The 15775-nt window shown below is 41.7% G+C and overlaps 1 protein-coding gene across 1 annotated transcript; it reads right to left on the bottom strand.

The window, feature by feature from the left end:
- Nucleotides 1–2615: 2615 nt before the first annotated feature.
- Nucleotides 2616–15389, bottom strand: vcam1b (vascular cell adhesion molecule 1b). The gene is made up of 10 exons (XM_026146207.1): nt 15111–15389; nt 12280–12582; nt 11032–11337; nt 10693–10950; nt 10340–10606; nt 9404–9682; nt 6287–6589; nt 5928–6200; nt 4247–4507; nt 2616–4120 (listed from the first exon to the last, which is right to left on the bottom strand). Exons 1-10 carry the CDS (start codon nt 15154–15156, stop codon nt 3960–3962), a joined length of 2457 nt encoding a protein of 818 aa, XP_026001992.1. The 5' UTR covers nt 15157–15389; the 3' UTR covers nt 2616–3959.
- Between the last annotated feature and the right edge of the window lie 386 nt (nt 15390–15775).

The following is a 15775-nucleotide window of genomic DNA, read 5'->3' as shown; positions in this document are numbered from 1 at the left end:
AGGTAAAGAGGAAGGGACAGTGTGCTCCAATTACAGGGGGATCAGTGTGCTAAGTGTGCCAAGGCGCTGGAAAAAAAAAAAGAGTTCATCTGTTAGTCAAACGTCAGATAGAGGGCGAACAATGCATCTGTTTTTTGCAGGTGATGGGATCCTGGATTATCAACAAAGCGTAGAAGAGTGCGAAGTGGAGGGAATAAGAATCATCACCTCCAAGTCTGATGGCATAGTCCTTAGCCTAGATTAACAAGGTCCATGTCAGGTGTTGAGGAACCAGGACACACTGATGAGAAGTAGGCAAAACAAGGAGGCAAAAGTGGGCAAGAGATGAGAGATGAGAACAGGGCACTGTTGGAATTCTACTACACAAGTAACCCCAGCAGAAAGGATTACATGAAGAGGATAGACAGGTGGCTCCAGCAACATCTGAGATTTCTGTCCAGAAGAGCACAGTCCTTGAAACTGCAAAGATAATATGCAGGACCCTCAAGCTCCCAGACCTCTAGTAGAGAAACCGAGGTTAAAGGATAAAGAAAAAAGATTTATGGCCTGCATCTCTTACGCAGTCGTTTCTATGCAGATGGAGACCTGTTCAAATAAAGCCTTGGCCGTTTAAAGTAGAACGGATTATTTCATTCCAAATGCATTTGGAATACAAAACTGAAAAATAACATACATTTATCTGTCCAGATGACTGTGGCATCTATGCAGGCACACTCATGGAGTGTGCGACTGTAGTTTATGCACATTCAGCTGAAACATTTTAGGGACTCTGTTGATTAATGCGTTTCTCTTTACTCCATCTGGTGTTTTTCATGTTGTGTGTCCTGATGGGCCTCCAAGACCTCTCACCTCCAAGTGGTGTTGTGTAATAAGTGAGGACAAGAGTTCTGCTGTGTCTTGTCATTTTAATCTCCTGTTTCGTTGGTATTTCCTGTCAGAGCAAAACGAAAATGGATCTCCTTTGTATTCCTGACCTGGAGCATCTTAAGCAATATTTTTAAACAATTGTTTTTAGTTGTAAAGTTTCAGTATAGATCATTTCCAACTTCTGAACTCTGGGCTATTATTCACCCTCAGAGTTCTAGTTAAGCTCACAGTGGGTATTCTTGTAAACTTTCCCTTTCACTCTTACTGCTATCCTTCTGTTACAAATCTCGGGTTGTACATGATTTAATTATCGATAAACATATTGATTTATTCTGTCTTGCAGCAGGATGATTATGTTAGTTTAAATGAATCAAAACCTAAGTCTACTAACTGTCTGAATGCCAGTACACGTAACCAATGTCATAAGTTTTGTTGCAGTGGTGGTGAAGATATTTGCTATTAAGTGAAAATTGTATTTTAGATAGTATTTTGAATAGTATCTTATTTATTTTGTATGTGTGGTGTACCTTTACTGAGCAAAGTGCACTTCTGTTAGCTGTAGCTGTTTTCTCTGTTTTCTTATTTCTTAAGCTTCAGTTTTCACCACCTGGCTTGTTTCTGCAGTTGCATATTAGTCCGTGTTGTTAATTCACCTGTTTGTTTGAGAGCAGCATGTTGAAAGCTAAAGAGATGGCATTATTATCAGAGAGTCTGCATACGGATCAGTATTTAAGGTCTGACTCTCATCATCCACTGAAGTGGGGTTTTTTTCACGCCTTCAATGTCTTCTCAAAGCCCTCACAGTATGGAAACTGTAATAGGTCAGCCTTCCAAAGGTCCGTTTATCATAGAGATCTATGCAATGATGTTGACGGCTCCTTAAAATGGTAAATAGAACTAGAGAAGCACAGACTGTTACAGAGTCTGACTCGAAACTGGTCCAGATACTTGGTCTGATCCATACTGACTCCCCTCTTCACACCTCGCTTCTGAAACCTTCCTGTTTCTATGACAACGGGGACCCAGTTAGCTTCACACTGAAAACAAAAGCCCACAGACCTCTTTTAATTTATCCTTCCAGTTTGTTGGACCCTTCCATGATTAGGCACATCCTGCTGCTTCCTGATAAAAACAGGGCTTTTAATGTGGTTTTGTAGTTTTCTTGGTTTAGACCTTTTCAACAACAATCAGTAGATTTTCACTGGGCACTAAGTCTCTGGGCTTTTATGACACCTTTAGGACTTGAGTCCAAAGATGGATTATGAGAAACAAGGCTAAGGTTGCATATAGGAGAAACACTCACAGACTAGAAGAATGTATTATAAAGCTTCTTTTTTTATATTTATGCAGTATTTATTTTTGGCAGTAGTTTTCTGTGTCTTCAGGTCAGTCTGCCTTTTTTTGGTTGTTTTCTTTGTTGTTGTTGTGGTTTTATATCTGTCTTTAGTTGCTTTGTAGTTTGTGTGTGGGGAGTTTGGTGAGAATTTCTTTCTTGGCCAGATCTTTCTTGTGAATGAGCAGTAAGGAAAGAGAAAAAAAGACAGTGTTTATTTAATTTTGGGTTTAAAGGCTGGCGAGCTGAAATGACTGAAATGCAGCTCAGCCGTCACCATGGTAATAGCTGAGTCAATGCCAAGGATTCCAGTAAACACCGAATCTAACAGAAATAAAAGCGAAAGCTCGCCACTTACAGGGAATTCCCGGGGAAATCCTGCACACTGAAATTTCAAAAAGCCTGTGATAATAAATAAAGACATAAATATCTTTATTGAAAGCAAGCAAAAAGAAACTGTACACATATTTACATATCATCTCTAATAACTCTGCAGATAATTCCACATCACACCAAGTGTGCAGCAGTACCACGGCGAGAGTTCGGAGGAGACTGAAGACTTTCTGGAAGAGTTCAGCCATATGGTGTCAGCCAGAAAGTCTCCGTTAACAAGTTGAGCAACATCTTTGCTTTCCACAAATCTCTAAGCTGAGTAGCTCTCACTGAGAGGAATGTTCACAGTCACTGAAAAGTCACTAACTCAGCTGACCCTGATAAGAGAATAAAATGCTGCTGAAAGCTGACAGTGAACATTATTGCATATAAGATTATTGAGCCATAGGTAGTGTTTATTTTTCAAGCTGGACTCTTGTAGTCACATGTTGATTAGTGCCATGGATGTTGGTAACTTGCTGGGAGAACAGCCACATTTTAAAATTTGGCAGCCATGAACTTGGGAGAGGTTTCTGGGTAGTTTTGTCACATGTTGGACAAAATTAGCTTCATATGTGAACAGATAGCAAGCCACATGTTGAAATATTTAAACTGTATATCAGGAGGTAGAATTCCCATGTCACAATAACCAAGGATAAGATGTGACAGGATACGACAGGATAGGATAGGGTTTGATATTATCACATGCCGTGATACACGCCTGCTTTTGGCAAATGGAAGATAACTGTATGGCAATTCCTGTTGGGATATGAGGTTGTATTGGGAGGCTTATACTATGTTGGGATTGTGAGAAGTGGTAGTTAAACGTTAAGAGGTAGTAGTCACATTTTAGGAAATGCTAGCTATAGGTCAAGATGGGGTAACCACATAATTGGAGATGGTTAGCACACAACGCCTTATTAGAAGTGGTGGCCACACATCAGCATGTCTAATTCACATGTTACATAACCACATGTCACAAAGCAGTAGCCATACAATGGGATGTGATTGGGCCATGAACTGTAAAACGCATCTGCAGAGTTGGCAGTTACATGTGACGTGTAGCCATGTGATGGAACGTGTTAACCACACGGAAAGACAATATAGCCACATGTTCCTGGATACTGAAAATCATTATGTCATTTGTTAGCCGCTTATTGCTGGGACAACATGGTCACACCTATGAATATCAAAGCCGTGTGTTTAAAAGCACAAAGCACGTGTTGAAATAAAAGTCATCGGTCATACTGAGATATTGTCCTGCAGCAGCCACATGCACATGGTAGTCACATTTAAAAAAAAAATCTGACAGCCATAGATTCAGATGTGTTGACGCTACACACTTGGTAGCTGCATGAACCAGGGGCCTTTTAGGCCAGGGTTGGCCTCAGGCTGAAGGTGGAGCAGACTGGGGCAGTTGATAAAAGCCTTTCTTCCTGGATCTCCTCACGTAGTCGAGGAACAGAGCGGAAGCTGCTAGAACCGTGGCGATGCAGACAGCTGGGATGATGATGACGCTGAAACTGGGTGGAAGCTTGGTACTTCTCTCTGCACAAGAAAATAGGGCAGTTTTGTGAAACTGTTTACAGAACTGCTGTGGGTAACATATGTTCAAATCAAACTTGAGCATTTTAACTTAAAGGGAATAATAAAATCCAAACTAATTTTACTGACCTCTGACACTGATGCTGAAGATTTTGACTTGGTACCCAAGGTCATTGGTCACGTTGACCTGGTATAACCCCGAGTCTTTGGCTGTGAGATTGACCAGTAGGAAAGTTCCATTAGTAGAATATAGCTCTGTGCCATTGGTCATTTTCTTGAGAATCACAGCTGACGGTGGGAAACTGATGGTTTGGTAGCAGACAGTGACATTTTGCCCCTCCTGGACCACTGTAGACGGCAGGATGTGGACTGTGGTGTTCCTCGGAGGAGCTGGATAAGAAAACAGATTAAAATTAGATCTTCCTTTTTGTTGTTGTTGTTGTTGTTGTTGTTGTACAACTACTTTTGCAGGAAATGTGAAAAGACCCAACTGAGAAACTTGTCATTTTGGGGAGTTTAGCTTTGTTCTAACTAATATATTGTGTTCATACAATATATATTACAGTTTACAAATTACTAATAACATCGCTGTACTGACTGTACTTTTTGATTTTGTGGTTTGTAACTAACTGTAGCAACATCCTTGGTAAGATGCACATCCAGCTATAGCAAGGTACATTTGCATAGTACTTTCCCAGTCTTACTGTCCAATCAAAGCACTTTAGACCACAAGCAACTGATATCCATATACTCATAATGCACTTTATCCTATAAACTCTAAGAATACTATCTACCTCAAATCCCCATGCAACTCAGCATCTATAGCTATAGATACAGTACTATCTTTAATGTAGTAAAATCATGCTTTGAGCATAAACCACAGTACACTTGGGCTACACTGTGTTGCTGGTTCTTATAGTTTATTCATCTGGTTTACAGTGTATTTTGCTGATTTTACAGTGCATTCTGTAGACGTCGCTGCAAGTTCATTCTCTGTTGATTTTCCAGAAACACTTCAGTCATAGTTTGACCAATTCAATTTTCAATTCAATTTTATTTATTTAGCATCAAATCACAACAACAATTGCCTCATATCTGTTTAAACTAACCCCGTCCTCTTTTAACATAAGGACGTGTAACCTGAATCTCAGTGGAAAGAGGGTCATACAGTGAACGTGAAAAGCGTGTGAAAGCAGCTCAGCCGAACCTGCTGACCTTCTGTCACACCTCTAACCAACACATCATCACCTGATAGCGGAGAGCCCTGCCACAGGAAAAACAAACAGTGCCAGTTTGATACTAAACATTCTTTCACGTTTTGCTTCTTTGCGTTTCATCATTTAGTAGGTCATCTACTCCTCACTGTTTCACTTACAGCTCATGGGGCCTTTTCTATAAATATGGTTATTTTTAACCAGTTGGGTTTAGAAGGCCCACGGACATAAATCTATTTTTATGCCTGTCACAACCTGGATCAGCTCTGACGCAAGAGCAGACAGAGAAGTTTTGAATGTTTGGTAAAGAAATGATCAGAATGTCTGCTTTCATAAGATTCACTTTTGCATTATTCAATGTATTTCAACCTCTTTCACTTGATGGCCCTCTTAGGAAAACCACAGCAGCAAAACGCTTTAACTTATACTGAGTTTTCATTCTTGAATGCATGGCGGCACTGAGCCTGGCAGCTAAAGTTCTGAACTAATGACTCCACTGTAATGCCGGAAGTTTATTTCTGTCTCTGGCTTCTGATTACAACTGTCAGAGAAAAAAACAAAAAGAAGCCCGTTATAATTATTATTAATGATCTGACCTTTGACAGTGATGGAGTGAGAAGCCACTTCAGATCCATACTTGTTGGATGCTTCACACCGGTAAAGGTCAGAGTGTTCCAGGAGGATGGGGGAGAAGGTGAAGGTCAGTGGTGATGAGGTGGCTGGTTTGATTCTTTGAAGCTCCATCCCGTTTCTGCTCAGCACCAGTGCTGGGGCCGGAGCTCCATCTGAGAGACAGCTAAAGGTCACGTGACGACCCTCCACCAGCTCCTCGTCTGGCCTAATTAGCAGTGATGTATTCCTCGGAGGATCTGAAAAAGAATTAGATCAGGAGTTTAATAAAGCTGGATCTGAAAAAAATGAGAGCTGCAGAAAAAACATAAAAACAAACACTTACAGTGGACCTGCAGATGGATGCTGGTCCTCTTGGACCTCCACAAGTCTCCGCCTTCTTGCAGTAGGTCTGCGCTGCAGGTCAGCACCTGATGATCCTCGTCAACCCGGTGATGGAGACTAAAAGAGACGTTCTGTAAAACACTGGAGAAACTGAACGACTTTTCCGCCACCGTTTTGTTTCCCAAAAGCCACTGAATCCTCAGCTGATTAGCCCAGAATACATTAATGACATCACAGCGGAAGACTGCTTCTTCCCCCAGCAGGACAGGGCCAGGATTCTCCAGTACGGGATCAAATGGAAACGCTGGAGCGAGAGAGAGAGAGAAGTAAGTAGCTAATGATGATTCAGGAGTGTGAAAATATATAAATTGCGCCAATAAGAATCGGCTTCCAAAGATTTAAACATCAATTGATGGCTAATTATACATAAGAAACATTTTTCATCAAAGTCAACAGACATCAAAAGTAAAGTTTTTTAGGCTTTTCTGATATTTTGGAATTTAAAGCGGTGAATCATAGTTGGGATTCATGATCTGAAATTTTTAGATTCAAAACAGCCCCCCACCACAGAACTCTAAGACCACGAAAAAGACCTGCAAAATGTCAGTACTGATTCCAGCAGATTCAAGGACCCTGAATCCTAGCGAGACCCTTTCCTTCAATATATGCACGGCTTTTTAAAGAAACTGTTAAAGAAAATTGGACTGCTAATCTAATACAATTTCAACCAATAAAATATGTTCATCTAAAACCTCCTCATTCACCTCATCAAGAGCTCTTCAGGCCTAACAAAGCACCAAACGTCCTTAATATCCTATAAACTCACAGATCCCATTTAAAACCTTTGAAATGGGATCACTGAAATCTCAAAGCTTTAAAAACTCTTTAAAGAATACTAGATTCCCCTGAAAGACCTCAAAAACCTCTTTAAATGAACTTCTGAAACCTAAATGAGTCCTTTTATGATTCTCAAAAACAATTTTGGTTCCACTGAATCGTTTTCAACACCTGCAAAAGCAGGGAACACTGTAAACTCTGAAAATACAACAACCACTGGACTCTAAACTATGGAAGACGAACAAACTGCAACTATGGAAATTTCTTTTCCAGATTTCCGAGATCAAAGTAAGAACTCTGACTTTAAAAACCTAGTAACAAAGTATGAAAATATTTGGAACACACGAGGCATGCAACAAACAACTGCATCTCTAAAATCTTTGTCATTGAAAAGCAAGTTTAACAACTAGAATGTAAAAGTCCGTGAATGGAGAGCTGAGCAACCTTAAGTGACTTGGAAGACTTTCAGCAACTTGATGAGGATGGTTAAGTTATGGTCATTTTCCTGCTTCTTGTCCAGTGCTGTAACGAGGTCATGCACTCTAACAGATATTCCAAGTGTGGATGTAACTGTCAGAAACACTGAGTCCTCGCCTCCTTTCTGTGTGGGAGGATTTTGCATGTTTTCAGTCTTTGTTGAAGTGGTAGGGGGGTAAAGATGAGTGCATGGGCGAGTGTTTGGCTTCTTTCCCCCCATGTTGTCATTTCCTGACAGCGTTGGAGTTCATCTTCTTCAGCTCAGATCTGACGGTCAACAAACCTTTTAAAATGAGCCTCTGTTTGTGGCTCTCAGATCACGAGCGTGTTAGTAATTGTTAGTCACTGCAGTTTCTCTTGGAGCTGCTTTTTAGCTCTGATGTGATCCGGTGAAACACAGTTATTTGTTTTATAAAAACACACTGACTTTGGAGAAAAATCTAGAAAGCCTGATCTAGGTTAACTGATCAGTCATGAAAACGGCGATGTTTGTCGGGGCATGGTCTGCTCTTTATCGCCAAACCAGTGAAAGCAGTGGTGTGCAGCTCTACCCCCACACTGATGAGCAGCTCGGCGTCAGGACATCTGTGCAAACATTACTAAGCCTCATGTCTGTTATGAGCAGTTCATCTTTTGATTGCACCTCTGAGATTATTGAATGTCTGACTCCTGTTGTGTGAGACTGCTGGGAATAAAACTGACAAACATCGCATTATCTTGTGTTTTAGAAGTTCTTTCCTGCTTGTGCTGTTCTGCTTTACTTGTAAAGGTTTCGCTTCAAGTTTTTAGTACATAAAACTCTTAAAATATGAGGACACAAGTCAGACACTAAACAGTGTAAAAAAAAAACACCCAAAAACAACAACAAATCCTTTTCGTTTATCTTTAAATTCCTCTAACTTCCTCTTTTCCTCTCATTGTTAATCTGATAATTAACAATTATTAAAGAGTCTTTATCATATATTTTGCAGTACAATTCCTACTGTCAGTGACCCGGTGTTTATGTTTTTGGACTGTGCAATAGGATATTCTAAATTACATTAGATTCTCTGAGGGGTTTATGTTTAGTTTGCCTGTGCTTTAGTGTTCTTATTAGATCCTCTGGCTTCTGCTTAGTATCTAGATCTTCCTCCCCTCAGCGTCTGATCGCCTCCTGTGGTTAGTTTGTCTCGTCTTCCCAGTCACCATGTCAAGCTTGCGTGTCATGAGTCTGTCAGTGTTCCTGTTTCTTTTTGATAGTCCTTGTCCTCTGTTCGGTTTATCTAGCTTTGCTTCCCCTTTGTCTCGTTATGTCAGATTAGGTCCAACTGTGTCTCCCTCCAGTTGCGGTTCCCTCGTTACCCTCCGTGTACATATTGTGTGTATTGTTCCTCGTCGGGTTGTCTGTGTGGCAAGCGTCAAGTCAGGTATTTCATGTTTAAGTGTTCCTGGTTGACGTTTTCATGTCCCTGTTCATGTTTCATGCCTTAGGTTCCCAGTTCATCCTGTTTTCAGAGTCATGAATTCAGGTTTTAGTTGCTTTTCCCAGTTGAGGTTTTGTTAGGTTAGTTGTTGTGTCTCATTTGTTTGTTGCTCAGTTTTTCAGCCATCAATAAAGGCTCGCTTTTAGTTTAAGCTTAGTTCTGTCTCTGGTGTCTTCATTTGGGTCCACTCTCCACTCGACACCTACTGCAATCTCTAAATGGTTTGAGAGGATTCTTCAAATGAACATGAAAATCTACTTAATAGGTTTAATAGGTGTGATTTGAAACCAAATAAAGTGGCAGTGCGGGACTATAACTGCTATCAGGTGTGTCAGACTCACAATAGACATGGACTTGAATGTTTCTGCTCCTGTTGACGGTCTCGCACTGAGCCTGACAGCTGTATTCACCCTGATCCTGGAGATCCAGGTCCTGCAGATGGAGCACAGAGAGTCCGTCCTGCGGCCAGGTTGTCTGGAGGACAGTCTGGTTCTGGTCTTTCCTCAACCAGGTGAGGAGGATGGGGGTGTGCAGACAGCCGGAGGCCTTGCAGCTCAGACTCAGAGCTGAACCTCTCGCTGCAGAGACCTGAGGACTCGCCTCAACCTGTAGAGGGTGAGCTGGAGGAACACAGACATCTTACTGATCCTGCATGTTCACACTGAAAGCAGTTATTCTAATCTTGTCTGTGAAGGCTCTTTTACAGGAGAGGCTTTTTTTTTACCCTCACACCATTAACTTGAATAGTTTTTCTCTCACTTTAAACATGGATCCAAACTAATCTGCAAAGTGGTTAAACTGGGTCTGGTCCATTGTAGCTTAATCAATAATTATAGCTAAGCCTCCACTTTACTACAGAGGTTCCTTTCTCTGTGGCTGCAGGGCTATGAGATCAAACTCAAGAAATGTTTTGATAAGAAATGTAACACTTCTCATTACTGTTCCTACTACTACACCCTCATGTTGGAGGAACGAGACACTTGACCTGCACCTGAAAAATTACAAATGAAATTGATGACTATATCAATTGTATTGCGAGATAGATATTGTGACATCTATGATGCTTTATGTCTGCAATAATCTGGTGTGACATCTGAGGAAGAATATTCACAGCAGGTTGAAGGATCAGGAAATGGGATTAGAGACGTCCATCACAACACATGATGGTCATTTAGGAGTACCTTCACATGAGGTACTTTCATTAATTTCATTTCATATTAAAATTTGAGAGTTTTTCTGAGATCACCTTGTAAGATACAAACTGGAGGAAAGACTACCTCTGACAGTGATGGAGCTGGAGGCCAGCTGGGATCCGTACAGATTAGAGGCATCACACTGGTAGACGTCAGAGTGTTCGAGCAGGGCGGAAGACAGGTTGAAGATTACCGTGGACGCTCTGTCAACGCTTTGAAGCTCTGTCCCATTCCTGCTCAGCACCAGTCTGGGGAGTGGAGCACCCTCTGAGCTACAGACAAAAGTTACCTGCTGACCCTCCACCACCTCCTCACCCGGAATTACAGAGAGGGAGGTGTTAGTGGGTGGACCTGTTAGGGAGACACAAGGGATACAACTGACTCATTGAAACTAAAGGAAGTGCACATACTAAGAGTGAAACAGGACCATCACTCACTGTGAACCGTGACGTCCACGGCGCTACTGTGGGTTCCTTCCGTGTTTCGCGCATCACACTCGTACCGTCCAGCCTCAGACACTTCCACCGCTGTGAAGTTGAGCTGACCGCCTTGACCGCGTTGCAGAGTTCGGCCATCTGCTGTTCTGAAACTCCAGGTGATGGTCGGCTCAGGATTTCCCTCTGCCAAACAGGTGAGAGTGAGCGGAGAGCCGGCCATAACTTCCTTAGACTCCAACTTCTTCACGACAGGAGCATCTGGAGACAGAGAAGTCGGGTTTATGAGGACACGGACAACAAGACTCAGACGTGAGGACTCAGAACCAAACCCAGACTCACATAAGACATTTATTGGCACTGCGCTTTCTCTGGTCTTCTTGTTATCTGGCAGGTCCTTCAGCTTCAGTGTGACCCTACAGGTGATATTTCTTCCCTGATCCATGTTTTCAGCTGTGAAGTTGTAGTCAGACTGGACTGCCCCGGATTCACCATCTTGCACTGTGGTCTGCAGGATAGTGTTCCCACTGTGCCAAGTGATGTTCACCTCCTCATCAGGATATATGTTAAATGCCTTGCAGGTCAGGGTGGACTTTACCCCCAGTTTGACATTATCCTGGCCTGTGATGACAGGGTCCGACGGGAAGGCTAGAACAGCAGAGACACAGAGGGCAGGCATTAATTCTTATAACAACAACAGTCTAATAGTAAATAAAAACGGTGCAATTCTACTTGTAGCACCTTAGGTTTGGTTCCAATGTGGGTTTTGTGTCTGGATAATTCATAAGCACACAGTTTTTTTAATGCTAACTTCTCTGCGTGGATGCTGGTGAGGCATGAAGGTAACGCCACTTTGACAGACAGGGGCCCCGACACAGACAGCCAGCTGGTGACTGATTAGGCTGATTCTGGTGTCCACAATGATTCAGAGTGAGGCGGATTACATTGTACTTGCTACAGTGGATTTTTGTTTGCTGTAGTAGAATTAAAGTGATGCACTAGAAAAGCATATTTCTGGGAGAGAATGAAAGCCCCTAAAGTCTTTTGCAGGACTTAAAAGCCAAGATTTGTTCACCTTTTCGCTTGATTTTGGTAACCAAAACGGCTCGGTATAGTGTGGAAAGGATCGCGGTTTGGATTAGAATGGACCCTTTCACAAATCTAACTACGTATCACAAGGTCAAACTTCTTCGTCTTCCTCTGTGATGTGAGCCTTGGGAGGGTCAGAAGTAATCTAATGGATTACCCTGCACTTTGAAAAATTATCCTAAAGTGACAGCAAGTGTTTTAAAATAAAGTAAACGTGGTTATGAAAGATGAAGGCGTAGGATATTAGAGGAGGAAACAGTATTTGGTGATGCAAGGTTCTTAGACCTCTGTTTCTCAGCAAAAGGTTTTCATCCACATTCCTGTGATTCCTAATCACACTCTGCACTTCGATCTCATCTTGATCTTAGATTTAAAATCTACTTTATGTGTACAGAGGCAAAATTACAAAAGTGCACTAAACTCGTGTTGTTTTAAATAGAGCAATAACAAAATATATAACATAACGTTTCAAATGTATGCTGCATTTCAGTGGTAACTCACAGTAAACCTGCACCGAGCGTTTCGCTTGTTTCCTGTCTCCATTGCAGCTGACCGTACACAGTATCGCTTCATCATGCTCCATCTTTACACGCTCAAAGGTCAACACAGAACAAGTTTGGTTGGTGCTGATGGACCCGCTCAGAGGCCGGTCCCCCAGAATGGACCAGGAAACACTTGGCGTTGTGGTACAGCCCTGAAACAAGCAGACCAGCTGCTGACGCTCACCCAGACCGAACAGAGCGGTTTCAGGAGTTATGTCCACCCGTAGAGCCAAAATGTACTTCGATGACATCAGGAGCACAGCTGTGGACGGAAACAACAAAAATTATACAAAGCAACAACATCGCTGGGCCAGGTTCCAGAAAACAGGTTTAGTGAAAAGTTAGTTTGTTAACCTTGAGTTGAACCTCAGGTAAACTTTGCCTCAAATACAGATGATGTATGAATGAGGCTGATGAATATATAGCGCCAAATCACAATAACAGTTGCCTCAAGGTGCTTTATATTGTAAAGTAAAGATGCTGCAATAATACAAAAAGGGGGGGGGACTCAATAATTAGACGACTTGTGGGGAGGAAGAGAGGACAAAAGACATTGTAAGAGAGCCAGAGACTTTTAATAACTAATGATTAAATGTAAAATGGTGTATAAACACACTGAGTGAAAAAAGGTGACCGAAGAAGAAATATCATGGGAAGCCCCCAGCAAGCCTAGACCCATTGCATCATAACTAAGGGAGGATTCAGAATCACCAGAATTCTTAAGACTAATCTTAAAAGTAGAGTGAGGGCCTGTCTCCCGAATCAAAACTGGGAGTTGGTTCCACAGAAGGGGGGCCTGAAATCTGAAGGCTCTGCCTCCCATTCTACTTTTAATTTACTCTGGGAACCACAAGTAAGCCTGCAGTGTGAGAACAAAGTGCTCTAATGTGGTGATATGGTACTATAAGGTCATTAAGATAAGATGAGGCCTGATTATTTAAGACCTTGTACGTGAGGAGCAGGACTTTAAATTTGATTCTGGATTTAACAGGAAGCCAATGAAGGGAAGCCAATACAGGAGAAATATGCTCTCTCTTTCTAGTCCCTGTCAGTGCTCTTGTTGCAGCATTTTGGATCAACTGAAAGCTCTTCAGGGAGTTTTAAAACATTCCGATAATAAGGAATTACAGTAGTTCCAGCTAAAAGTAATAAATTCACAAACTAGTTTTTCAGCATCACTCTGAGACAGGATGTTTCTAATTTTAGAGATGTTGTGCAAATGGAAAAAAGCAGTCATACATATTTGATTAATATGTGCATTGAAGGACATGTCCTGGTCAAAAATGACAGATAAAGTTGAGTGTCATCTGCATAGCAGTGAAAATGTTATTGCTATGCTCTCTAATGATACTGCCTAAAGGAAGCATGTATAACAAAACTGGTCCTGGCACAGAACCCTGTGGAACTCCGTAATTAACCTCAGTGTGTGAAGAGGACTCTCCATTTACATGAACAAATTGGAGTCTTTTAGACTACAATTTGTTCATGTAAATGACTACACCTACAGCATGCTCTAATCGCTGTAATAAAATATTATGGTCAACAGTATCGAACGCTGCACTGAGGTCTAGCAGGACAAGCACAGAGGTGAGTCCACTGTGAGAGGCCATCAGAAGATCATTTGTAACCTTCACTAAAGCTGTTTCTGTGATGAGCTCTGAAACACTTCAAATAAACCATTCCTCTGCAGACGTTCAGTTATCTGTTCAACAACTACTTTGTCAAGAATTTTAAGAGAAAAGGAAGGTTATCCACGTGGATGGAAATGTATCAGCACCTGATGTTCTTGTGTGTCTACCAAGCAATAACCTGTGGGACTAAACAATTTAGCCAGTGTAGAAGAGACAAAAACTATAGTTCATCTGTGCTTCCATGTTCAAATGTCCACGTTTACAACATTAGAAGCACATTTACAGTTTGGTACAAATAAACAGTTTTGGTTTCTGTTGAGCTTCCACCTTCATAAAAACTTTATGATAGCTCATGTTTTTAGAACTCATTCATTTGGATACTGGCGAGACTTAAATTACGGGTGTAGTTGCTTTGATTGCAGCCTCGCCTTGTAAACTGTGCTGGACCTCTCCATCGTTTCTGTGGTACATTTTGGAATATTTAATGGATTGTGAGATAAAAATTACAAAATAGTCAATAAAAAGGAGAGCCCAAATTCAGTACGTGGAAATAGAAGAACTGAGGTGGCCAGGTGTCAGTCTAAGCAGCCACGGCCTGCCCCCACTATCAGTGCAGTTGTTATGAAGGGGAACAGCTTAATTTGTACCATACTGGAAAGACACTTTTTAATTCTGTGAAGCTGCACGTTTTAACCTGAGACTGACCCACTTTTAGAACCATCCACGAGTGGCCATTAGAGGATTTGGAGTTTCTGGCATTTTTATGTTGTCACTCCGGTTTCCAAATGTTGGGGTTTTTTGGTTTTTGTTTTTTTAGTAGGTTTGTTTTTTTGTTTGTTTTGATTGAGTTACACCAAAACATAAAAGAGTTTACTGTAAATTGCAAAGGAAATGAAACATTTCATATTTTCATGAAGTTGAATGTGGCTTTTAATGTGAGTTTTCGAATTTTCCTCATATATTACGCATGTTTCTACTTTTTATTCTTTATTTGCGCTATACTAACCACATGCACAAAAGCTGATGAAAAAACGAGAAAATGACGAACGAAATCTCAAATGAAAATTCAGAGGTTACAATAACCCCCACCCCAAAAAATCTCTCTACGTGTAAAAGACATCATATAACAGCCAGATTTATCAGAAGGAAGGACATTTACCTGAGATGAGCTGAACAAAGAGCCTGCGGACACACAGAAGATCCATCTTCTCTGCTGAGGCTACAAACACGCTGATGGATGGATGGATGGATGGATGGATGATGGGCGGATGGATGGGTTCGTGAACAAACAGAGCAGCGTCTCGTTTCTCGGAGTTTCGGGATCTGAAGCAGAAAATCCGGCAATGATGAATCACTGAGGGTCTCTGAAGCCCTAAACAGGGCTGATGAAGCAAACGCCCCCTCCCGTCATCCAGCTCCAAGCGCCTGTGTGTGCACGCGCGGGCAACAGCGCCCTCTGCGGGACACGCGGTGAGCGGGAAAACTTCACCGTCGCTTTGTGCTGTGTTCAGTGCTCCTCGGCCTTTCCTCACGTTCTCTTTTCAACATCCTGTCGCCTTTTCTTTCTCCTCGTGTCTGTGCACTACACGTTTCCAGCTTTTTCTCTGTCATGCTCCTGTTAAATTTAGTTATTCTCTACATGTGATATTCCTCGTTTCACACCTGGGTTATTTTCCTCTCACTTTTGGTTTCTCTATTTATGTGAATCTGATGTTTTTTCAACGATCTTTTTCAGTGACATTAAATCACCCACAAGACAGAAGCGTCACAGGCAGTGGTTATAGTAAGAAGGACAAATCAGCATTTTTCTTGGACTCCCAGCAG

The sequence above is a fragment of the Astatotilapia calliptera genome, chromosome 17, assembly GCF_900246225.1.
Source record: "Astatotilapia calliptera chromosome 17, fAstCal1.2, whole genome shotgun sequence".
Classification (NCBI taxonomy): domain Eukaryota; kingdom Metazoa; phylum Chordata; class Actinopteri; order Cichliformes; family Cichlidae; genus Astatotilapia; species Astatotilapia calliptera.
This window is presented reverse-complemented; position numbering and strand designations above follow the sequence as displayed.

Excerpts from the sequence above, each read along its gene's own strand:
- vcam1b (XM_026146207.1), bottom strand. The coding sequence starts at position 15,156 with ATGGATCTTCTGTGTGTCCGCAGGCTCTTTGTTCAGCTCATCTCAG. Across the intron at positions 12,583-15,110 it reads CTTTGTTCAGCTCATCTCAG|CTGTGCTCCTGATGTCATCG; the intron begins GTAAATGTCCTT and ends TTCCGTCCACAG. Across the intron at positions 6,590-9,403 it reads CATTCAAGTCCATGTCTATT|CGTTTCCATTTGATCCCGTA; the intron begins GTGAGTCTGACA and ends CTCTCGCTCCAG.